At 45.1% G+C, this 24,625-nt stretch overlaps 1 protein-coding gene across 7 annotated transcripts in view; it reads right to left on the reverse strand.

Annotated features, from left to right (window-relative positions):
• AMOTL1 (angiomotin like 1) overlaps nucleotides 1-24,625 on the reverse strand; it is a 192,630-nt gene that overhangs the window by 68,630 nt on the left and 99,375 nt on the right. For 5 of the 7 annotated variants that reach the window (XM_059875070.1, XM_059875069.1, XM_059875067.1 and 2 more), the window contains 3 exons: nucleotides 14,668-14,814; nucleotides 14,539-14,571; nucleotides 9,184-10,114 (listed from right to left, as the gene is read on the reverse strand). In XM_059875070.1, coding sequence (XP_059731053.1) covers nucleotides 9,184-10,055 — 872 coding nt within the window. In that variant the 5' untranslated portion in view covers nucleotides 10,056-10,114; nucleotides 14,539-14,571; nucleotides 14,668-14,814. The remainder of the gene's footprint in view (nucleotides 1-9,183; nucleotides 10,115-14,538; nucleotides 14,572-14,667; nucleotides 14,815-24,625) is intronic. The other 2 variants (XM_059875068.1, XM_024975721.2) reach the window with 1 other exon arrangement.

A 24,625-nucleotide genomic window follows, 5' to 3' on the forward strand; every position in this document is an offset into this window, starting at 1 on the left:
CCAAGACATGAAAGCAACCTAAGTGTCCACCCACAGACGAATGGGTAAAGAAGATGTGATAAGCGTACACAGTTGAATATTACTCAGCCATTAAAAGAAAGAAATGCCATCTGCAGCAATCTCTACGATGGACCTAGAGAGTCTCATACTAAAAGAAGTCAGACAAACACAAATATATGGTATCACCTGTATCTGGAATCTTAAAAAAACGAAACAAATGACCTGACTGACAAAACAGAAATAAACTCGTAGACATAGAAAACAAACTTATGGTTACCAAGGGGGGAGGGGTTGAGGGGGTAGATAAATTAGGAGTTTGGAATTAGATACAAACTACTATACATAAAACAGATAACAAAGTCTTACAGTATAGCACAGGGAACAATATTCAATAACAGAAAAAAAATTTAATGTAGGAAGTATAATGTATAAATGAATCACTGCTTTATAGCAGAAACTAACACAAACAACACTGTAAATTAACTATATTCAATTTTTAAAAACGGGTTAACTAAAACATGTTTTTAAATTAATTTCACCTGTTTCTTTTCACTTTATAAAAATGTGGCTGTGAGAAAAATTTTAATTAGATATCTGTCCCACATTATATTTCTTTTTTAAAGGATGTCAATGTCTAAGTTTTTTTAATTTAGCATTTTAAATTTTTAAATTCTTATTAGAGTATAGCTGACTTACAATGTCATGTTAGTTTCTGCTGTACAGCAAAGTAAATGAGTTATTCACACAGGCACACACAATACACACAAATGTATCTCCACTCTTTTTTAGATTCTTTGCCCACATAGGTTATTACAGAGTATTGAGTAGAGTTTCCTGTGCTATATAGCAGGTCCTTATCAGTTATCTATTTTATACATAGTGGCATCTATACATCAATTCCAATCTTCCAATTTATCCCTCTCCTCTCCCTCCTCAACAATATATTTTCATTGTTCAGCACTGCTTTGGTCCACACTACATGTACACCAAAAGGCTTCATTTTGGAAAGAATTCCAGAATTCAGTGAGCAACAGAGCAATTCACGCCAACAGACCAGTAGTCCCCACTCTACTAACCCCAGATCTCCAAGCATCAATGGTGACCAGGAACCTATATTCAAAATACTATATGTTTTGGGGGCTTCCCAGGTGGCTCAGGGGTAAAGAGTCCACCTGCCAATACAGGAGACCCAGGTTCTGTCCCTGGGATGGGAAGATCCCCTGGAAAAGGAACTGGCAGCCCACTCCAGTATTCTTGCCTGGAAAATCCCATGGACAGAAGAGCCTGGTGGGCTACAGTCCATGGGTCACAAAACAGTCGGACATGACTTAGTGACTAAACAACAACAACATGTTTATCTACAATTAGGCCATCATGCTAACATTTAATATGGCTTGTGTGATTGCCAACAGTTGTCTAAAACATAACAGGAAAAGAGACATCAATGGATAAACAGATGAAGGATGTGTGACCAAGTAATTCAAAAGAGAAACTGCAAGCAGCTAAACAAATTTCCCAAAGCAAAGTTATTAATAGACAACTAAAATCAAAACAACTTTTTTCCATTTATCAATATTAACAATCAGTTCAATGAATGTTTACTGAGCTTTAAAGCAAAGATTCTTTAAAATTCTCAAGACATGATACATATTAGGACTTTGCTTGAGTAAAACATTACAGAAAAATGACTAGAAGGAACTAAGACAAAAGGACAGAATGACAGTCTCCAGATGACAAATTCATGGATTTCTCTCTTCCTATTTTTCTATTCTTTATGTAATTTCTACAATGAATATGGCTAGCTATTCAAAAATTTCTGCATTAATATATATGTTCATCATAGAAAAACATATATTAGCCACAAGGGCTTCTCTTGTGGCTCAGCTGGTAAAGAATCTGCCTGCAATGTGGGAGACCTGGGTTGGGAAGATCCCCTGGAGAAGGGAAAGGCTACCCACTCCAGTATTCTGGCCTGGAGACTTCCAGGGACTGTACAGTCCATGGAGTCACAAAGAGTCAGATATTACTGAGTGACTTTCACTTATAGAAAAATTAGAAAATAGAGATAAGTCAAAAATCAGCACTGTTATTTTAATAATCAGAGGAAGTGAACATGACAAAATAATGTTAAAATGAGGTGAAAAGAACAAATGGCAAGGTTCAAATTTTAAGACTTCTCCCTCAGTAAAAATACCTCTTATTTACCTAGAGGTTTCCAATTTAGAGTATTTTCTTATACTTTCTGACTGTGAAAGCAACAGTGAACAGAGTATTTTAGAGTAGTTTTGGCTGGATAATGGAACTGCAGGCAATTTCTGTTTCCCTTCTTTACCATTTTTTAGGGAGTGGGGAAGTGGGAGTTATCTATATTACTAGATTTTTGATAATGAAAGTGTTTCATTGGTGTAAGAGAAAATCAGTTACTTTTAGGAAACATCAGCTACAACAAATTGCAGATAAGGAAGCTGAGGCCCTGAGAACTTAAGCAATTTGCTACAAAGTGGAAGAGCCAGGACTTAAAAGGGCTCAAAACTTCTTTCCCCAAACCCACAGCCTTCCCACCTGGATCCCTTTGGTGGTGCAACACAGGACTCTTAAGTGTTCAGGCTGAGTCTAGACTCTTGGGTAAACTAAGACCCAAACTATTGCTAGGCAGGTGCATATGGATGATCCTCTTGTTTGGAGAAGCCATGCATTTAATGCACTGCAGCTGGAGTTGTGTTACATTTCCTGAGAAAGCAACCTAAACTTGACCCCAGCCCTTTCAAATTCCCACACCGCAGAGCCGCTCCTCACAATAAACAGGGCATTTTACTTGGCTCACCCAGCCACAATTCAGCTTAAAAATTGTACAAACTCGTAAATTTTAATTCTGGTATTCAAAACACATGTTTAGCTGGTGGGATTTAAAAAAACACTCCCTGGCCTCATTTTTGTTCAGAGCAACGCGTGGTGGTTAATCCGAAAGCTTTGGGTCTGGCTCACCTTTTAATGCCACATAGCAATTCATTTTCGTTAACTATCTACACTGCAAATCAGCACTTTGGAAACACACTCACTCGGACAATCCCCCTTCCTCCTCCAGCCATTTCCAACTCAGAGTGAGAGGGGGCCACTGAACATTCTCTGTTGTACTATACAGCACATTTGAGACCTCACACTCACCCAGAGTAAAGCTGCTCTTCAGCCCGAATTCTCACGCTTGTTTGCACTCTGGCCACACTGCTGGGTCGGCGTGGGTTCCTGGCAAGAGGCACGGTTTCTCTCTAATCAGCCACATGGGCTCCAGGACTCTCCTCTTTGCTCCCCCTCTCCCCGCTGCATTGTCTGACACGTTCCCAGGGAGCATGGGGCTTCCCTGGTGGCTTAGACAGTGAAGAATCCACCTGCAGTGCAGGAGACCCAGGATCCATCCCTGGGTCGGGAAGGTCCCCTGGAGGAGGGCATGGCAATCCACTCCAGTATTCTTGCCTGGAGAATCCCAGAGACGGAGGAGCCTGGAGGGCTATAGTCCATGGGGTCGAAGAAAGTTGGACACAACTGAAGCACCTGAGCATCAGAGAGCATCAGGAACTTTGACTCTGTGCTAAATAAAACCAAACCAGGAGGTTTTTCTAGAGGAAAATTCATAGTGAATATTCTAAGGAAAACATGCATGATTTGGGAGGCTGAGCACACCACAGGGTCCCTCCATGAACGCAGGAAACCACGAGCCCCCTGAACTGATGGGAAGGATGGCTGGCCTGTGAAGAGACGAAGCAAGCATGTTCTATGGAACAGGATCCATGGCACCACTGGCTCTGATGTCATCTCTTTTTTAATATTTATTTGGGGGATCTTGTGGTGGCATTTGGAATCTTTAGTTGCAGAATGCAAACTTAGCTGTGGTGTGTGAGATCTAGTTCCCCAGTATTCATTCGTGCCTTCACTTCCATTAACGGGACAGACCAGTCAGTCCTAAAGGAAATCAATCCTGAACATTCATTGTAAGGACTGATGCTGAGGCTCCAATACTTTGGCCACCTGATGTGAAGAGCTGACTCATTTGCAAAGACCCTGATGCTGGGAAAGACTGAAGGAGGGAGGAGAAGGGGACAACAGAGGATGAGATCACTAGATGGCATCACTGACTCAAGGGACATGAGTTTGACTAAACTCCAGGAGCTGGTGATGGGCAGGCCTGGTGTGTTGTGGTCCATGGGGTCTCGAAGAATCGGACACGACGGAGCAACTGAACTGAACTGATGAAAGTCAAGGAGGCCTTGACCGGTGGCCTCTCCACGGGGTTTCCCACAAGAAGAGACCATAACCTGCTACACATCTCCCATGGTCCGCGGATCAGAGCAGGTGAGAGAATTCGTAAGCTATGGTAAATCAGTAATGGAGGCCAGAACTCCAGATTCTTACTCATCCTAAGCTCTGTGCTCTTTAGACCTTTCCATCTCTAGACAAAAAGCAGTGAAGTCTTGATAGTGTGTGATGGATGGGGTGAGAGCTCTGAATATCCACAACATACTGGGGCTGTCTTTGCAGCTTGAGGCCAGAACATGAGCCCAGTGATCTCAGACAAACGCCTCCCTGACTCAAGGGTCGTCCATGAGGCACTGACCCAACAACCGGCAGCTTCCCAAACCATCACCATTAATGACAAACTGATAACCTGTTAAGCACAAGGAAAGGTGACAGTGAAGTTAAAGGGAGACCTGCTCTTCTCTGGGCTTCCCAGGTGGCTGAGTGGGAAAGAACTCACCTGCCATTGCAAGAGCCGCCTGAGGCACAGGTTCAATCCCTGGGTTGGGAAGGTCCCCTGCAGGAGGGCATGGCAACCCACCCCAGTATTCTTGCCTGGAGAATCCCATGGACAGAGGAGCCTGGCGGGCTGCAGCTCACAGGGCTGCAGAGTCAGAAATGGCTGAGCACACACGCAATGGCTCTTCTTTTGGTCAAAGATAGCTTGAACATCACACCGTGCTGAGCTTCAGATCCAGTCCTTAGAGCTCAGGCCACACTGAATGTGTCTGAAGCAGGGCTGGTGTGGACGCAACTCTGTTTACCCTGCTGGCCAAAGGCTGCCCTGGGGGAGCCATGCTGGCGAGCTGTGGTCAGGCTCACAAAGCCACCTTGTAGCTCTGGGGCTGAGCCTCAATAGTCTGTCTGTTACATCTTCTAGGCCATTTTGATGTGTCATGTGGACCCAGCTGCCAAGCCCGGCAACCAGCTCAAATCCTTCAGGCATTGCTTCTTCTTTCTGACGTCATCACATCGAAACACATGACACCACCCACAAATACCTGGGCAGCCCTCCAGGAATAGCTTCCTCCTCCCCCTTCCTATCTTCCACTCACAGCATACCTACTGCCAAATGATAAAAAGCAGCAAGACCCCTTTATGCCCTGCCAGGTAACCAAGAATAAAGCCCAAGAGGAGTAAGGAGACTAAGGATATTTCTACTTTTGATCAAGCTCTAGACACAGAGTTAAATGATTAAGAAAAAAAAAAAAGTGAACTATCACAACCCAAACTCTGATATGATTCTGCAATCAGTCTGCTAAGTCTGCTAAGTCACTTCAGTTGTGTCCGACTCTGTGCGACCCCATAGATGGCAGCCGACCAGGCTCCCCTGTCCCTGGGATTCTCCAGGCAAGAACACTGGAGTGGGTTGCCATTTCCTTCTCCAATGCATGAAAGTGAAAAGTGAGAGTAAAGTTGCTCAGTCATGTCCGACTTTTATCAACCCCATGGACTGCAGTGCACCAGGCTCCTCCGCCCATGGGATTTTCCAAGCAAGTACCATGGATTATTTAACTCTGGCAAATCAATGTGCTAATAACCAGAAATTTGAAGATATATTTTTCCTCTTCAAACCTAATAGCTTTTAAATTTCAATTTCTCCTTGCCTTAAGGAATCATAAAAGGGTGAGAACAAGAGCTCTCCCAGGCTGCACTTGGATACCCTGGTGGGGTCACACTGTGTCCGCTGCGTCCTGCTGCCTGTCAGGGGCCTGCCTGTCGGTACATTGCTTCAAAACTGCCACTGCCACCGAAGGCAGGGAAATGGGTCAGCAGCTGCCAAGTGAGTGACAGGCCAGCTCACTCTGCCAAGGCCCAGTCACTCTCTTTTCAGAAGATGTACAGCCAAAGTAGGCCCTGCACCCAGCCATTGGGGTCACTCAGGAAAATCTCAGCTCATTTGACTTAGAATCTGATAAATGAAACCTCTGGCAAGAATGAAGACACAGCCATAACAGACAGTGACCCACTTGTCTTCTCTTATGCTCCACAGTCTCCCCAGGCAAAGCAAGCTCAGAAACATCTAAACTCCAGCAATTTCCAAATGGGTATCTCCAGAGCCAACTTCTCTCCTGAAAGTTTGCTTTCCAAATGACTTATTTCCCACAGTGTCCATATCTAATCAATCATTAAATGATGTCAGCTCTATTTCTCTTAGCATATAATGCTCCTCCATACCTATGGCCTCAAAGCTGGGCTACTCTCTCCAAGTCTTATCTGGACACAACTCACCTCATCTCTGATGGTCTTCATGGCCTCTAGGTTCCCCTTCCTCTAATTCATCCTTTGCTGCCATTAAAATCAGCCTAGTAAACATCTACACAGTCTTTACTGAAAAACACTGGTTCTTGCAATTGTTTCTGAATAAATTCTAAACTCTTTAGTATGACACTCAAAGATCCTCATCAACTGGTCTCAATTTCCTTGTCCAAACACACTTTCTGCCACTTCCTACACCGCCACAGCTCTGCATGACTGCAGCTCATGCCAGACAAAACCCCCTAAGCTCTGGTCTGAAGAAATGGCCTTTCCCCTGCATAGTCCTGCATAGTACCTCCTGCTACTTCACCTCTACCCCACAGCTCTGATTTCTTCTTCAAGACCCAACTCAAAGGTCACCTCCTCTGTGCAGCTCTCCCTAAGCCCTTAAGCTGTGAGTCATACCACTCTCTCCGGTTCCCGAATGCTCTCTGCACCTTTCTATCCTAAAACGGCACCCTGCAGCCCAAGGATCTGTTCAGATGCTGGCTTCCCTGAGACGATGCTGGGAGGACCTTAACGGTGGAAACTGTATCTTTATCTCTGAACTGAGTACAGGGCTACACAGACTACAAATGTGGGAAGTGTTGTTGAATCCATCAGTCAGAGCAATTAGGGCGATGGAAGGAAATGGTTTTGACAGTCAGGATACCTGAGCCTCACTCCAGTTGCCTCAGAGTTGAGTACTGCAGGAACTGAGTTTCTCATCTCTTGAATAAACAGAGCTTCTTCCCTGGTGGCTCAAACGGTAAAAGAATCTGCCTGCAATGCAGGAGACGTGGGTTCAATCCCTGGGTCAGGAAGATCCCCAGGAGAAGGGCATGGCAACCCACTCCAGTATTCTTGTCTGAAGAATCCCATGGACAGAGGAGCCTGGTGTGCTACAGTCTGCTGCTGCTGCTAAGTCGCTTCAGTCGTGTCTGACTCTGTGCGACCCCATAGACGGCAGCCCACCAGGCTCCCCCGTCCCTGGGATTCTCCAGGCAAGAACACTGGAGTGGGTTACCATTTCCTTCTCCAATGCAGGAAAGTGAAAAGTGAAAGTGAAGTCGCTCAGTCGTGTCCGACTTTTATCGACCCCATGGACTGCAGCCTACCAGGCTCCTCTGTCCATGGGATTTTCCAGGCAAGAGTAATGCAGTGGGGTGCCATTGCCTGAGTTGGACACGACTGAGCAACTAATACTTTCACTTTTCTGTTGAATAAAGGGGTGAGGCTGTATGATCTCTAGGTCTCTTTAGCTCCTCTGTTCTAGAATTCAGACTACATTTTCCTTTAAAATCTACAATGAAGAAAGACTCTATAAAACCCCATGGTAATAACATGTTCCAGGAGTTTGGACACTCTCCAAAAAGCCAGCCAGGAAAACCACTGCTCCTCTAGCCCACTGGGCCGAGCTCCCCAGGGACAGCCCGCAACGGAGGCTCCGCCCCAAACTCAGAAATTCCTACCTGCCTTCGGGAACACCTGGAGAAAATCCCCAGTTGACCTCTATTCTGTTTCACTCTATATATTTTGGCCAAAACTCTGCTTACTAAATATTGTGACAAAAACCTAATATGCCTTGAAAATAATGAGAGCTAAAACCATGAGTGAAACCACTAGGCTTACTGTGGAAAACAGTATGAAGGTTTCTCAAAAAACTAAAAACAGAACTACCTTATGACCCAGCAATTCCACTCCTGGGTATATAAAAACATTAATTCAGAAAGACACATGCATCTCAGTATTCACAGCAGCATTCTAGGTGGCTCAATAGTAGAGAATCTGCCTGCTAATGCAAGAGACACAGGTTCCATCCTTGTGTTGGGAAGATCTCCTGGAGGAAAAAATGGCAACCCACTCCAATATTCTTGCCTGAAAAAAATCCCATGGACAGAGGAGCCTGGCGGGCTACAGTTCACAGGGTTGCAAAGAGCTGGACACAACTGAGCAACTGAGCACACACGTACGCAAAAGTGTTCAAAGGGGCACAGATCAAGAATCGTGTATTCACAGATGATGCAACTTCACAGAAGATAGGGAAGCAACACAAGTATCATCAACTGATCAATGGATAAAGAAGATGTGATAGATACACGTGACGGAATACCACTCAGTCATATTAAAGAATGAAGGTTTGCCATTTGCAGCTACACAGATGGGCTTGGAGGGCAATCTGCTAACTGAAATAGGTCAGGCAGAGAAAGACAAGTACTGTTTGATATCACTAATATGTGGAACCTAAAAAATACAACAAACCAGTGAATGTGATATAAAAGAAGCAGACTCAGGCATACAGGGAACAAACTAGTGGTGACCAGTGGGGAGAAGGGAAGGAGGAGGGGCAGTGTAGGGGCAGGGGATTAAGAGGAACAAACTATTAGCTATTAGCTATAAAACAGGCTATTAGCTATAAAACCATTATAGCTATTAGCTATAAAACAAACTACTGGCTATAAAACAGGCTACAAGGATACACTGTAAGACATGGGGAATATAGCCAATATTTTATAATAACTATACACGGGGCATAATCTTTAAAAATTATGCATCGCTCTATTGTACATCTGCAAAATAGTAATAATATTATCTATCAACTATACTTCAATTAAAAGAATAATTTTTTTTAAATTCTCTAGGCTTGATAATCACCTCGTTACCCCGTACTCTGGGGGTGGCTGGTACCTCAGGACGGCCACTTCTGTCCTCGCAGGCTGGGGCGCAGGGTAAGGCTTGACCATCTCGTGGAGCAGCCCGGGGTGCTGGTCACTGTAGAACAGTCCATGCTCCTGGGTCTTGCTGACCGGGGACACCATCTGCTTGGTCTTGAAGGGGTACTCGGGTGGAGGACCTCGGGGGTCCAGCATCTTGGCCGCAGGCTGGGCTGGGGAGGGCCCCCCTCCAGCCTTGAACGCCTTTCCGTTCCCGGGGCCAGGGAGGTGCTGCTTGGCGCCGTTCCTCTCCAGCGACAGCTGCATGATCCTCTCGCTGAGAGAGCGGACATGGCCCTGCTTGAGCTCCTTCAGCGCCTCGTCCTTGTGCGCCTGTCCGCTGTTGGCGCGGCTCACCGTCGGCCTGCCCTCAGTCCGGGCCTTCTGACTGGCGCCCCCGGCCATGTAGTAGCTGTGCCCCACGGCCCCCGGTTGCTGCTGTGGCGGCGGCGGCGGCGGCTGCTGTCCCCGGAAAAACTGGGACTGCGCCTTGGCCTCCTCGTACGTGGGCAGCTCCTCGTTGTTCTGCTGAGGCTGCGCGGACCGCACCTGTTTCTCCATCACCGTGTTGTCCACCTGGTGTTCCTGACCCTGCGGTTCCTGGCGTGCTGACTGGTAGACCATTTGTGGGTCTTCTTGAGCGAGGTTTTCCGTGGAAGAAAAGTTGGTGGGGTGGGCTGGCCCTGCGCTCCCTGTGGCCTGGTGCTGAATGGCCAGCAAGTTCATGTTCTCGGTCGGGGTGCCATAGCGCAGTTGCTCCTGGATCAGCCGCTGTAACACTGTTCCAGCTGCCGCATCCTCGGAACCTCTCATCTCCACCTCTGGGATCCTCGGGAAGTTCGGGGGGTGGAAGTTACAGAGAGGATCCTCAACTGGAAGATAAACATGGGAAAAACGTGTCAGGCTGTTCCGTACAGGTCTCAGTGTATATTGTGAATAATGAACTTTCTAATGATAGAGGCATTTAAAGCGTTCCAATACCGCGTCACCCCCATTACCCTGGAGTTTCTCACGGGGAGCATCTCTCCAGCTCAGTGCGCCTCTCCCACTCTCCCTTCCCTCACCTCCTGCTTCCTTCTAGACCTTGGTCAGGCCTTCAAGCTCTCCCTTTAAGCTCTCCACTGACCCCTTCTCTTCATCATATAAACATTCTTTCCCATCTTAAAAAAAAAAAAAATCAGAACAACAACAAAAAAAGAAACCACCTTCTCACAGCCCAGTGTAAACCTCTAAGTGCCACCCAGTTTCTCTTCTCTCTTCTCTCCTAACTGTCCTCAGAAAGCAATCGACACTTGCCGTCTCCACTTTTCAAACACTCCAGACACGGCCCACCCTACTGCTCTGAGAGTTCGAGTTCCAGCAACACACCAAGAACACAGAGTTCCCAAACAAGCTAGCTCTCTCTGGCCTCCAGGACTTTGTCCCCATTCATCCCTCTGCCTGGAAAGATGCATCTCACTACATCTTCTTGGGAAATTCCTAGATGTGCTTTGAGTGATGGCTCCAAAGCTGCCTTCTAAGTAAAACCCTTCCTGCTGCAGCCCAGCAGGCTTGAGCCCTCCTTCTCCAACATCCAAGTTCTGTTGTGTCATACATCCCAAAGACCGATCATCACAAGTTGTTGTTTAGTTGCTAAGTTGTGTCAGATGGCACTTATTTATGTAAACAAGACTTTGAACATCTTAAAGGCAGAGATCATGGCTCCTCATCTGGGTCTCCCTAGCATACAACTCTATGGTTTTTCCAGTGGTCATGTATGGATGTGAGAGCTGGACCACAAAGAAGGCTGAGCACTGAAGAATTGATGCTTTTGAACTGTGGTGCTGGAGAAGACTCCTGAGAGTCCCTTGGACTGCAAGGAGATCAAACCAGTTAATCCTGAAGGAAATCAACCCTGAATATTCCATGAAAAGACTGATGCTGAAGCTGAAGCTCCAATACTTTGGCCACCTGATTCAAAGAGCTGTCTCACAGTAAAGACCCTGATGCTGGGAAAGACTGAAGGCAGGAGGAGAAGGGGACGACAGAGGATGAGATGGATGGATGGTATCATGGACTCAATGGACATGAGTTTGAGCTAACTCTGGGAGATGGTAAAGGACAAGGAAGCCTGGTGTGCTGTGGTCTATGGGGTTGCAAAGAGTTAGATTCAACTTAGTAATTGAACAACAACAAGCAACCTAATGCCTGCATATAATGGGTGTCAAACATTTAACCAGTAAAGAAGTACCATGAAATACATAATTTATGCCTTTGCACAAAAGTACTCAGAAGGAGTGTATTGAGGATATTTATAGTGATAGGCTAGTAAACATTCTACTACTTACTACTGATAAGACTTGCTGTCTTTGGGCTCAAAATCCTTACCTGTAAAAGCAGGGAGCTAAGCAAGCCCATCTCTAAGTAGCCTTCAGCCCTACAATTCCAAGCAGTGATGGTTCTGTGTTTTTATATATACAAAGGACACATTATTTCCCCCCAAACCGTCTCTCTTCCCGAAAGTTGCCTTTTTTCTGATAAATGGCATCCTCATCTATGATCAAAGAGTCATCCAGATACAAAGTGCAGATACAATTTTGTCCCTTTTGTTTCCTTTGCTCCCTCCATTTTTTTTTAAAGGTTTTTTTAATTGTTGAATTGTAGAGGTACTTTATTAATTTATTTATCTATGTATTTGGCCACACCACATGGCATGTGGGATCTTAGTTCCCCAACCAGCAGTCAAATCCACATCCCCTGCATTGGAAGCATGGAGTCGTAACCACTGGACTGCCAGGGAAGTCCCCTTTGCTCCTTACATTTAATCAAGTGCCAAGCTAGGTTTTTATTTTATAGTAAAATAAGAAAAAAATGAAGATGGTGTGATACTCTTACAAGATATATAAATACACACATAATCACACATATATATGTGTATATACCTAGATACACATAAGCTGAGTTTACTACCTTCTTTTAGCAGGGGCTGCTACTAAGGACTACATTCCTCTTATACTTTTTGGTATTAAAATATGAGAAAAGGTGACAGTAGATGACATTTTGAGTGTTTCTGTAACAGCAAAGACTGCAGCCCCAGCTTCTACGACCTCAACCATTCTCTGGGTTCCAGAGAATTCTGGAACCCAGAATTCTCTGGGTTCCTAAGCTAAGCTAAGCTAAGCTAAGTCACTTCAGTCATGTCCGACTCTGTGTGACCCCATAGACAGCAGCCCACCAGGCTTACCCGTCCCTGGGATTCTCCAGGCAAGAACACTGGAGTGGGTTGCCATTTCCTTCTCCAATGCATGAAAAGTGAAAAGTGAAAGTGAAGTCGCTCAGTCGTATCCAACCCTCAGCGACCCCAGGGACTGCAGCCTACCAGGCTCCTCAGTCCATGGGATTCTCCAGGCAGGAGTACTGGAGTGGGGTGCCATTGCCTTCTCCGCAAGCTCCCCTAACCAGTTTCTAAATGTCCTGAACAGCCTAACATCTGGCCTTGTCTCTGGCCTTCTCTTTCAATCAACAGTGTATTTATTACCAGTCTTCCACTACTAGAATTCTCTAGCACCAGGGAACAGACAGCCTTATCTTATCACATGCTGTGAACCCACTGTCTAGAACACTACCATGATACACAAAAGGCATTCAGGAAAGAACTGTTGGAGGGTAGGAGATATCTTAGAAGTTTGGGATTAACATATACACACTACTATAGTGGCTCAGACGGTAAAGCGTCTGTCTGCAATGCAGGAGACCCGGGTTCAGTCCCTGGGTTGGGAATATCCCCTGGAGAAGGAAATGGCAGCCCACTTCAGTATTCTTGCGTGGAAAATCCCATGGACCGTGGAGCCTGGTAGGCTACCGTCCACAGGGTCGTAAAGAGTTGGACACGACTGAGCGACTTCACTTTCACTTTTCATATATGAAATCAGTAAACAAGGACCTACTGCATAGCACAGGGAACTATATTTGATATCTTGTAATAATCTATAATGGAAAAAAAATCTGAAAAACAATCGACATATACAGATATATAGATACAACTGAATCACTTCGCTATACACTTGAAATTAGCACAGCACTGTAAATTAACTATACTTCAATTAAAAAAATGGTTTAAAAAATGAGAGAGTAAAGAACTCTACAGACTGGTTCCTGAAGCTCACCTCTGATCTACCCCTCGTGAGCTCAGGCAATTACTTGGTTTCTCTGAACCTCTCTCTCCTCTGGGGTCAGGCTTCATATCTACTTCACAGGATGGTATGTGGAGTAAATTCAAACTTACTGCTCATTTTCAGAGAACGTGCACAGTAACTGAGATATAAACCCGAAGTTCAGCAATTAGAACTTTGCAACAACAAAAACAGACCACTGAAAGTCACCCAAGATGAGCTGCTGAGTAACTGTACTAAGTGATGCACAATCCTAGGAAAGCAATTAACAGCGTGGGTTGAGTTGAGCCATCACTCACTCCACAAATACCAACTGCCAGCCTGTGATATTCAGGCATTCTGACAGGTGCTGGGTTGGGAGAGTAAAGAAGACAGTTCTTACCCTCAGGGCTTAATGAACAAGCAAATTCAAATAAAAAATCAACACTTCAAATAAAAATGGATAAAAATTCAAATAAAAACGTATTTCCAAAGGAAAATGATTTTTTGGATGAATAATAAAAGGAATGGGGTCTCATTAGGCATAGAAACTGAATCTCCTTTTCATGAGCACATCTGGCAAGAGCCTTAAGATCCTTCTTTAATGTGGTTTTGAAGATTCCTTCATGGTGTAACCAATCTCATAAACCCTTAAAAATAGTCAGGAAATTTTTACAAAGGAAGCAGTTCCTTTCCGAATATAGTTTAGAATTTCTCTGAATTTCTGAATTACCTGCAAAAAGAGGTATAAATGAAAGGAGAAGAAAAAAGAAATGAAAGATTCTAGGAAAGAGTATAAAAAAGAACATTTAGGAATTAGAGAAAAATTAGGCACTCAATGGTATAATTCGAAAGTTCCTACCTACTCAGGAACTCTCTCTGTTGAGTGAGTCATGTATTATAATTAACAGTCTATTAACACCAGCAGTAAAGAATCCGCCTGCAATGCAAGTGTCACGGGAGACAAAGGTTCAATCCCTGGGTCAGGAAGATCCCCTGGAGGAGGGCATGGCAACCCACTCCAGTGTTCTTGCCTGAAGAATCTCATGGACAGAGGAGCCTGGCCAGCTACAGTCCATAGGGTTACAAAGAGTTGGACACTGCTGAAGCAACTCAGCATGCACGCATGCACAATGTTAAGCAAACATTAAAAATAAGGCACCTACCAATAAAGAAACAACCAGTAATCCAATATGTTGCTTTTTAAAAAGAGGATAGAGAAAAAATTATTCAGAAGAGTGAAAAACATAAAATCATTCTGCTTTTCCAACATGAAAGCCAGTGAAAGAACTTACCGACTTTTTCTCTGATGCTGCTGTTTGCCTCCACTGTCAAAGATGCCTCATGCCTCCCAGGATAGAGCTGAAAGTCTGGGAAAAAGTAGCTGGGGTCCTCCAGAATCTGGACGGGACTGCTGGGGCTGTAACAGGCCGGAGGGGGACCTGGGGGCAGAGAGCAAAGTGCACTTCAGTGTCAACGAAGTCCTCCTCGCCATGTGACTCACACCAGCCATTCTCCCCCAAGCCTCTCCACTGGCAGGGGCAGCTCTGTCTTTTTGACTCATAAAATTCCAAAGTAACTATTCAGAATCATCACAAGTCTGGCACCCACCACAATGACCCGTGAGGTCATAATCATAATTTTCAAGACACACTGAGCAAAGGCAGGGGCCTTTTCACACAATTCATTTCCAAGGCCAGTGGCAACAGCAGCCACAAACATCAAGTCCCCTGTGGAGCTGGACAAGCCACCAGGTTCGGAGCAGTCAAAGGGAAGGGGGCGGGGAGGCCAGACAGGGAAAACTAAAACGGAAAGAGCAGCTGTCTCTTGGAGCATCTCGAAGATGCAGAGAGGAATGGTCATTTTGCCAGACCACGTGTTAGCAAGGGCTGCTTGCAGCCCAGCACAGAGCGATCGGCCCCACTCTGGGGGTTCTGGAGCCTTGTGCGGCAGTGTGAGCCCGGGTCATGGGTTCTGGCCCTCTGCCCAGCACTGGCCTTTCGGATCCCACGTGGCTGCTTCACACACAAAGCTGAACACGCTTCCTGTTTCAATTAAAAGTGACACTGGGTTCAATCCTGCTGTCATTGAACATGAAGTACCAGGACATGACACTGATACAGCACAAACAACACTGAGGGAGCACTCAGTGTGATGAGTGGGAGCACTCAGTGTGAGGGGGGAGTCCAGGCTCCGCCCTCTCTGCACTGACCTCTCCCCGTGGGCACCAAGTTGAAGGCTCTTTTTGGCAAAGGTAATTTAGTTTACTCTGGGCAAAGAGTCATGCTTTTTAAAAAAATTAAAATCCCTGCCTGCAAGATCATTCCATTAGTAAAAAATACGGTTTTTCAGCCATCACGTCAAATGGGTCATTCAAAATTTCTTGCTAGGATGGTTATCTATCCATTTCCCATAAGGCCAAAGCAACTAATTATTCCGAGAGGCTGTAAGATGGAAATTTACTCATCCTCTTCCTGAGTTTCTCTCCCTCAACCCATGAAATGACATTTGAACGTGTGCTCACATGTAGCAAAAGGCTTTCCTGGTGGCTCAGTCGGTAAAGAGTCTGCCCACTATGCAGGAGACCTGGGTTCAATCCCTGGGTTCAGAAGATCCCCTGGAGAAGCGAAAGGCTACCCACTCCAGTATCCTTGCCTGGAGAACTCCATGGACAGAGTAGGCTACAGTTTATGGGGTCACAGAGAGTCAGACACGACCAAGTGATTAGCTATCTTTCTTTTCACATGGAGCATAAGCATGTCTAGACTACAGAGAAAAAGAGAAAAAAAGATTTGGACGACTAGAATATTTACCTTACGATGTTAAATAATGCAGTTGTGAGTTAGAGCTTAAGGTTGAATATAATCTGAGTATGAATGACATACTATATAAAGATCAGCCTAAAATGACAGTTTCAGCGCCTCTGACAGCATCTGTCAGCATTCTCTTTCTGGCCAATCCACAGGGACTACCATGGAAAGACACTCAGTCCCTTCTGGGCCTCACCCTCTACATCTGTAAGTCTCAAAGTTGAAAGTTAAAATTAGAAATCGTCAATGGCCTGGATCCAAAGGCAAATCTAGGCTGGCTTCTAATGCAGACAGGTGGAAAATGTTGGTGGAAAGTTGGAGAGCCGCGCAGAGCAAGCGTGGCCGCCAGAGAGGATCCCCTGGGGAGCTCTCCAGTGCCAGCACCCCGGCCTCACCCGGACCTGGCAGTCAGCGTCCCAGGATAGGACCCGGGCATCTGCATTTCATAGAGCTCTTCGTATGATTCTGATACGCAGCCACGGTTGAGAAGCCCTAAGCCAGAAGGAGAACAGTGTACACAGAAAAAGAAACAGGAAAACACAAACCCACCTGCTGTACCCGCAGCCCCTCCCCCACCAGATGAGCGTCAGGGGCAGTGAGGACCCACACACTTCAGCAAAGAGAAGCGAGTGCGACAGATACACACCACTGCGTATAAGGTAGATAAACAAGGATATATTATATACAAAATAGATAAACAGTAGATAAACTATACGGCACAAGGAGCTGTATCCAATACCTTGTAATAAGCTATAATGGAAAAGAATCTGGGGAAAAAAAAAAAAAATATATATATATATACACACAACTGTTATCACTTTACTGTATACCTGAAAGGAACACAACATTGTAAATCAATTACACTCCAATTCAACTTTTTTTTTTTTAAGTGTGGTATTCTCTTAAAGTAGATCTGGGTCAGGAATGGCATATGCAGGCAGATTACAACTTCAGGCCCTACTATCAAATTGTACTATCAGATTGACTACGAATTGTAAGTGATAACAGAGAGCAAACTGCCAATAAAATTGAGGCATACCTAAGAATATACATGTATATTGGATGGGTGTATAAAGGAGTGTGTAGGGGATGTGTGTATATATGGATACATGCTTTCGACATGGATGCCAGTTATCATGTGCTCCAGCAATCCCACTCTGGGCATATATCCAGACAAAACTCTGAATTAAAAAAGATGCATGCACCACTGTGTTCAGAGCAGCACTATTCACAACAGCCAAGACCTGAAAACACCCTAAATGTCCATCATCAACAGAGGACTGGATAAAGAAGATATGGTACATGTAGACAATGGAATACTACTCAGCCATCAAAAGAACAAAGCAATGCCATTTGCAGCCACATGGATGTAGCTAGAGATTATCATATTAAGTGAAGTAAGTCACAGACAAACACCATATGATATCAATCATGTGTGGAATCTAAAATAAGACACAAATGAACCCATCTATGGAACAGAAACAATGTCACAGACAAAGAGAACAGACTTGTGGCTGCAAGGGGGAGGGGGCTGGAGGAGGGGTGGGGTGGGAGGCTGAAATTAGCAGATGCAAACTATTACATCTAGAATGGATAAACAAGGTCCTACTGCATAGCACAGGGAACTACATTCAATAGTGAATCATCATGGAGAAGATGATTAAAAAAAGAATGTGTGTGTGTGTATATATGTACATATATACCTGAATCACTTTGCTGTATAGCAGAAATTAAAACATTGTAAATCAACTAGATGTCAGTTAAAAATTTTTTTCAAAAATAAATTGGGAAAAAAAAACAAGAACCCCGCATTAAGTCGCTCCTATCACCACCAGACTGGTATAAATCGTTTTTCCACACCTTATCCAATGGCCTGTCAAGTGGCAGCGAGCTCCAAGGCTCCAGGCCACAGAGCGCTGTGCAGATGGCAGGGCTGGATGCTGGGCATGAGCACTGAGGGCATCAAAGACGTGCCCCTGTCACCATTTCTTCCGCAGGTTCAGTATTAGGAAAGAACAAATGCAGTTCACACTCGTGCATGAACACACGCACACACACACACAAGCACTGATGGAGACTGAAGGACAGGATCTCAGTTCCTCACCGACAGTCATTTAAGATGCGGCAGCCCCCACACTGAGTCCTGTTCCCACTCTGCCCTTCTCAGAGGGCGAGAGAAAAGGCTGGCCGAGCAGATGATCAGGACAGACCCTATGGACAGACAGGTCCAGGGATGATAACTCCACTGAGCCCAGAGATCCCCCCGGGGCTGGGGGCGGGGCGGGTACTGCCACACCGGAAAGGAATCACTTTACTTCCCTTCCCTCACTGGGAAGACAAGGGCAAACGACAGTAACACGGATCACAGGCTCTGAAGGAGCTTCCTGGGCTACGTGGCAAAAAACAGACACCAACCCCAGGCCCACGAGCACGTAATCTTTCCCTTCCTGTTCATTCAGGATCTTCATTAGGAACTCTGGTCGTGTAATTTGCATGTGTTTTCCTATGTAAAAACACAGTGTCCGTAATCTAACCAGTAGGGTCAAGGGTCTCTGAAATCAGAAACTAGACATCAGTATCCATCATGAGCAGAGATGTGGTTTTCCTTGTTAGCACTTCTCCAGCCCCCGGAGCAGGAGCTGCCATAAACCACAGGAGATGCCTAGACGCCACCCCTTCCCGGCGAGTGCTGCAGGGCCTGGCTGGGGCCCAGGGCATATGGAACAGGGCAGTGTTTAGGGGCATCCATGAAAGCTGGACCATAAACGTTGAGTGTGGAAGAACAGGTGCTTTCAAAGTCTCTTGAGAGCCCCTTGGATTGCAGAGATCAAATCAGTCAATCCTAAAGGAAATCAACCCTGAATATTTATTGGAAGGACTGATGCTGAAGCTGAGCTCCAATACTTTGGCCACCTGATGCAAAAAGCCCACTCATGGAAAAGATCCTGATGCTGGGAAAGATTGAGGGCAGGAGGCGAAGGGGACGACAGAGGATGAGATGGTTAGACAGCATCACTGACTCAATGGACATGAATTTGCACAAACTCTGGGAGATGGTGAAGGACAGGGAAGCCTAGCATGCTACAGTCCTTGGGGTCGCAAAGAGTTGGACACAACTGATCAGCTGAACAACAAAAACAGTGGCTGAGCAAGGATTCTGCTTCTGTGTAATCTTTGCAAGGAGTTGCCTCGAGGGGTTTCAAAAAAAGTCAATCTCCACATAAGGAGTTACCTGCTTTCAAACCAGACCTTCATCTAAGACCACCAAGGACACAGCTTAGGTCTTCATGGGGAAAGTGGCAGGAGCAACAGAAAACAGGCTCAGGGTCTCCCTCTGGGCAGGGGGCCCCACCTGAAGGAAAACCAGACGTCTGTTTGTGTTGCAGTCCACAGAGGGTGAAATTCTGCAAGTCCAGTTTGAGGGTTCAACCTTTCTACCTTGATTGATGATGACCCATTTCACCCAGAATAGTTCCTTTCTCTTTGCAAAAACTGTACGTCATTTGTCAACAAAAAGAATCCTTTGCTTCTCTATGAGCATGACTGCTTCTGGCTAGCTTCTAAAGCACTGAAAACTTCCTTCCCATTACGGTTCTACACTCTTACTTTCTCTGTAAATGTCCAGAGGCCTTTAGGCAATGCGACCCTGAATAAGGCTTTTTTCTGCCTCACTCCATAGTAGTGATGACAAAGGCCTCCTTGTTGAGAGGAAATGAATCAAGGTAAAAATGAAGTGAGTTTCCTGGCGGAAGTGAGAGGCACAACAAGAACCCTGGTCACCTGCTCACCAGCCTCGCCTTCACCGTTAACTACTTTGTTCCTAAGACCAGATCCAGAATCCACAAACAGACCAATGTAACAGGCTCAGGAGTCTCCTTCAGGTGTAGAGAGCAGAGGACACACAGCTGGGAATCACCTGTCCTTAATTAAACTGCACTGTCAGCTTGTCAATCCGCTGTACATCACCATTTTGGCTATTGCTTCAAGTTCAAACTCTGCATGGTTTTCAAGGCCACTACACTCAGACCCTTCCTTTAGCTGTCACCAGTCTCGCTGGTCCCCTCAGCATTCCAGTATCCCATGAACATGCCACCCTCATTCTCCAAGGCCCCATTTCACACTCCCTTCCCGAGGTCCTCTAAAGTTCACCCCAAGACATCTTCAGGTTACTCTCTCTAGAACACCTCCCCTTACAATGGCCTGCCTGCCCCCGACAACCAGGGCAATTATGATCGGAAGTGCACAACTGAGCACTTAAACTGCCCAGCAGCTTGCGGTTGTCATTTAATATAGGTCGGTGCATCCAGCAATTCCACTCCTGGGCACATATCCAAGCAAAGCTGTAATTCAAAAAGAGACATGCACCCCAATGTTCATTACAGCATTATTTACAATTGCCAAGAGATGGAAACAACCTAAATATCCATCCACAGATAAATGGCTAAAGAAGATGTGATTATGTATGTATATATGGGGCTTCCCCGGTGGCTCAGCAGTAAAGAATCCACCTGCAATACAAGAGGTGTGAGTTCGATCCCTGGGTTGGGAAGATCCCCTGGAGGAGGGCACAGCAACCCACTCCAGTATTCTTGCCTGAAGAATCTGGCAGGCTTACAGTCCATAGGGATGCAAAGAGTCGGACACAACTGAAGTAAGTAAGCACACAAGCATATACGTGTGTGTGTGTGTGTGTGTGTGTGTGTGTGTGTGTGTGTGTGTGTAAATAATGGCGTATTATTCAGTCATTAAAAAGAATGAAATACTGCCATTTGCAGCAACACGGATGGACCTAAAGATGATCAAACTAAGCAAGTAAGTCAGAAAGATCAACACCAAATGGTACCAGTTACATGTGGAATCTAAATGTGAACCAAGTGAACATATCTACAAAATAAAAACAGATTCACAGATACACAGAACAGACTTGTGGTTACCAAGGGTGGGGGAGAGATGGGGGAGGGACTGGGAGCTTGGGATTAACAGATGCAAACTATGTATATATATAGGATGGATAAACAAGATCCCACTGTATAACACAGCGAACTACATTCAATATCCTGTGATAAAACCATAATGAAGAATATATATATGTAGAATTGAGTCACTTCATCATAACTGCAGAAATTAAACACAATACTGCAAATCAACTATACTTCAATACATATAGGCTGGGGCCAGTGTCCTGGGAACCTTAGAGCTGGGCACTATCCAAGTCCTTGCTCCTTTCTGTATACAGCCTGTGTTCTCTTGCTCCCTCCTTGCTGACCGATGGAGAGACTTGGCATATCCTCTGGGACGCTGTCACTGCCAAGTTTAAAGAGGTCCTTCCAAAGTGGGTCTCTGAGAGTTCCCAACGATTCCCAGGCCCTCTCAGTACCCTAAGAGGAGGAAGCACTCACTGTCCCCACTATAGCCGGCAGTGATGCTCTGGGGTCTGCAGGCCAGATTCCTCAAAGCCTTTACTCACTGCAAAAAAAAAAACAAAAACCAAACCCAGAAAACCTCCCAGGTGTCATTGCGCCCAAGTGCAAGACTTTCCGCCAGGCCCACGTAAGCCAAAACCACCTAATGCCTTCAAAAACAACTTTACCGACGAGATGAGAATAACCTCCTCTAACTTTATGACAGAGATTTTAACCACAGGCAACAGAACAATTCTGCGGCCTCCACCTTCCTTTTCAAAGAGCTGAGGAATTTACTGAGTGTGCCAGCGTCCTCAAAGTCAAATGTAAGCAATCAAGCCTTCCGATCCTGGCAGGACTGGAGGTTTCCCCGGGGAGTTGAATAGTCCACTCCTGGAGACAGATGCCCTAGAAACGAGGTCTTAGGAGGAATCTGGAGACCCCACAGCCAATACCAGAAAAATAAGGGCTGGTCTGTTCACAGACCCTCATGTGAAGCCAAGCTCCTTCCCTGAGGTAGCCAAGTCACACTTTTGGACTTGAGGCCTGGGGGAAGACAGGTCCCAGCACCCCAGGCTATGAACACCTGCACACATTGTAAAAGGAAACAGGAATCTCGAACACTAAACTGAAGGCACATACCTGAAGAGGCCTTCTCACTCACTTTCCCCCAAGGAACCAGTATTTGAAACCCAAGGTGGGAGGGGGGAAGGTTTCCAAACTTCCCAGTCTCTACAGGGTATGGTCTGGGCACTGAACTTGAATTGGAATCCTTGGATCATCATAAAGTACATGTACAGTAAATACACCTATTTAATTTAGACTCTCTCAAGGTGGAATTTGTGATGAATAACTTTCTCTAAAGTTGTGTGAAGTATAACTCTGTAATGCTTATTTAAAAATATCTCTGAGATATTATCAGTGTGAACCAAAATGCGAATGTATGCTTAAGCTTTAAAGTAACAGCTGAGTTCAACAAGGCACTGTGCTGGGAGCTATAAATAACAAAGAAATGAATAAGACTGTCCTTGGCCTTAGGATGTTATGATTTGGTTCTGGAGACAAGGTGCACACAGCGATCCAAATTTCACTGCGGAGTAAGTGCCCTATTACAGGGACACAAAGTTTTGGAGGCTCAGGAGTAATTCCTTCCTATCTATTGATTGATGGAGGTGATTCAGGAGCTGAAATGACAGGGAGAAAGAGACTCCTAAGCTGAAGTGGAAAAAAGGAGGAGGCTGTTAATCCAATTCAGGGTGACGAGAGGGTGCTAGTGAGGAAAGATGAGCCCAGGGAGGTAAAGGTGAGGCACAGGAACTGAGTCACCGAGGTGCCCGGGCACTTTAAGCGATAGGGAGTTCACTGGCGCTTAAGTGTGGGTAAGGAGCACAACGAAGCTGCATCTACAGACCCACAGTCCAGTATTTAAGGGAGGTTTTCAAAATCCAATAAAGTTATCATAGGATCCAGCAATCCCATCCCTTGGCATACACCTAGAAAATTCAAAAAGATACCTGCACATCAATGTTCACAGCAGCACGACTTATACCAGCCAAGACACAGAGGCAACCTAAACGCCCATCAGCAGAGGGATGGATAGAGAAGATGTGATACGTGTGTGCGATGGAATATTACTCACCCATAAAAAAGAACAGAATAATGCCACTTGCAGCAACATGGATGGACCTAGAGATTATTTTACTAAATGAAGTCAGAAAGAGAAAGGCAGATACCAAATGGCATCACTTCATGCAGAATCTAAAACATGATACAAATGAACAGAAAGACTCACAGACATAAAAAACAAACTTATGGTTACCAAAGGGGAAACAGGATGGGGGGAGGAATAAATTAAGTGTTTGGGATTAGCAGATACACACTACTAAATATAAAACAGATAAAAAGCAAGATCCTGCCGTACAGGGAATTATATTCAATATCTCTTAATAAGCCATAATCGAGGGACTTGCCTAGTAGTCCAGCAGTTAACACTCCATGTTACCAATGCAAGGGGCCAGGGTTCAATCCCTGGTTAGGGAATTAGATCCCACATGCCCCAACTAAGAGTTTGCATGCCATGATAAAGATCCCACATGTGCAAATATGGCACAGCCAATTAAATAAGTATTAAAAATAAACCATGATTGAAAAGAATATGATAAGCAATATATATGTGTGTGTATATATAACTGAATCACTTTGCTGTACACCAGAAACATAACATTGTAAATGAACTGTACTTCAATAAAAATAAATAAAAGTGCATTATAAATACTACAGAAATGGAAAATAATTTAGAATTATGTGGTTCAGCTTTCAACTATTACCTATCATATTCCTGATAGTCAATCACCTCTAATTAAATACTAAATTAAATAGTGTTGGAGAACTCTGAATTCTTTGTGTAAGCCTTGGGGCTGAGTCTACCTCCTGTTACAGAAGCCAAAAGGCCCCTCTCTGTTCTAGCAGTTAGAAGGACCTAGGCCTAGTTAACTGATGTTCCAACCAAAGACTCTGAATCTCGAGGAAATGAAACAAAAACAAAGGGTGTTGCTAAAGTGTCTATGGTAACAGAACCCCCAAGAGTTTAAGAGTAGCAGTGGTGTCTATGGTGACCACCATCATCACAAGACAACAAGTCTAGCCCTGCATGGGTTCCCAGTATATCTTCACCTAAAGATATCCTGCTCATTTTCTGAGGCTTTCCATTAATATGTGAGCTGCCCAAGGTACTTTCAATAAATTCTTCTATTGCTTAAGTTGGCCACCTGATGCAAAGGGCTGACATTAGAAAAGACCCTGATGCTGGGAAAGATTGAAGGCAGGAGGAGAAGGGGACGACAGAGGATGAGATGATTGGATGGCATCACCGACTCAATGGACATGAGTTTGACCAAGTTCCGGGAGATGATGAAGGACAGGGAAGCCTGGTGTGCTGCAGTCCATGGGGTCAGAAAGAGTCGGACATGACTGACAATAACAAATTGCTTAATTTAGCCAAACTTACTTTGTGCAGCTTACAATCAAGAACTTCAGATAGA

This window comes from Bos taurus, chromosome 15 (genome assembly GCF_002263795.3).
Source record: "Bos taurus isolate L1 Dominette 01449 registration number 42190680 breed Hereford chromosome 15, ARS-UCD2.0, whole genome shotgun sequence".
Classification (NCBI taxonomy): Eukaryota; Metazoa; Chordata; class Mammalia; order Artiodactyla; family Bovidae; genus Bos; species Bos taurus.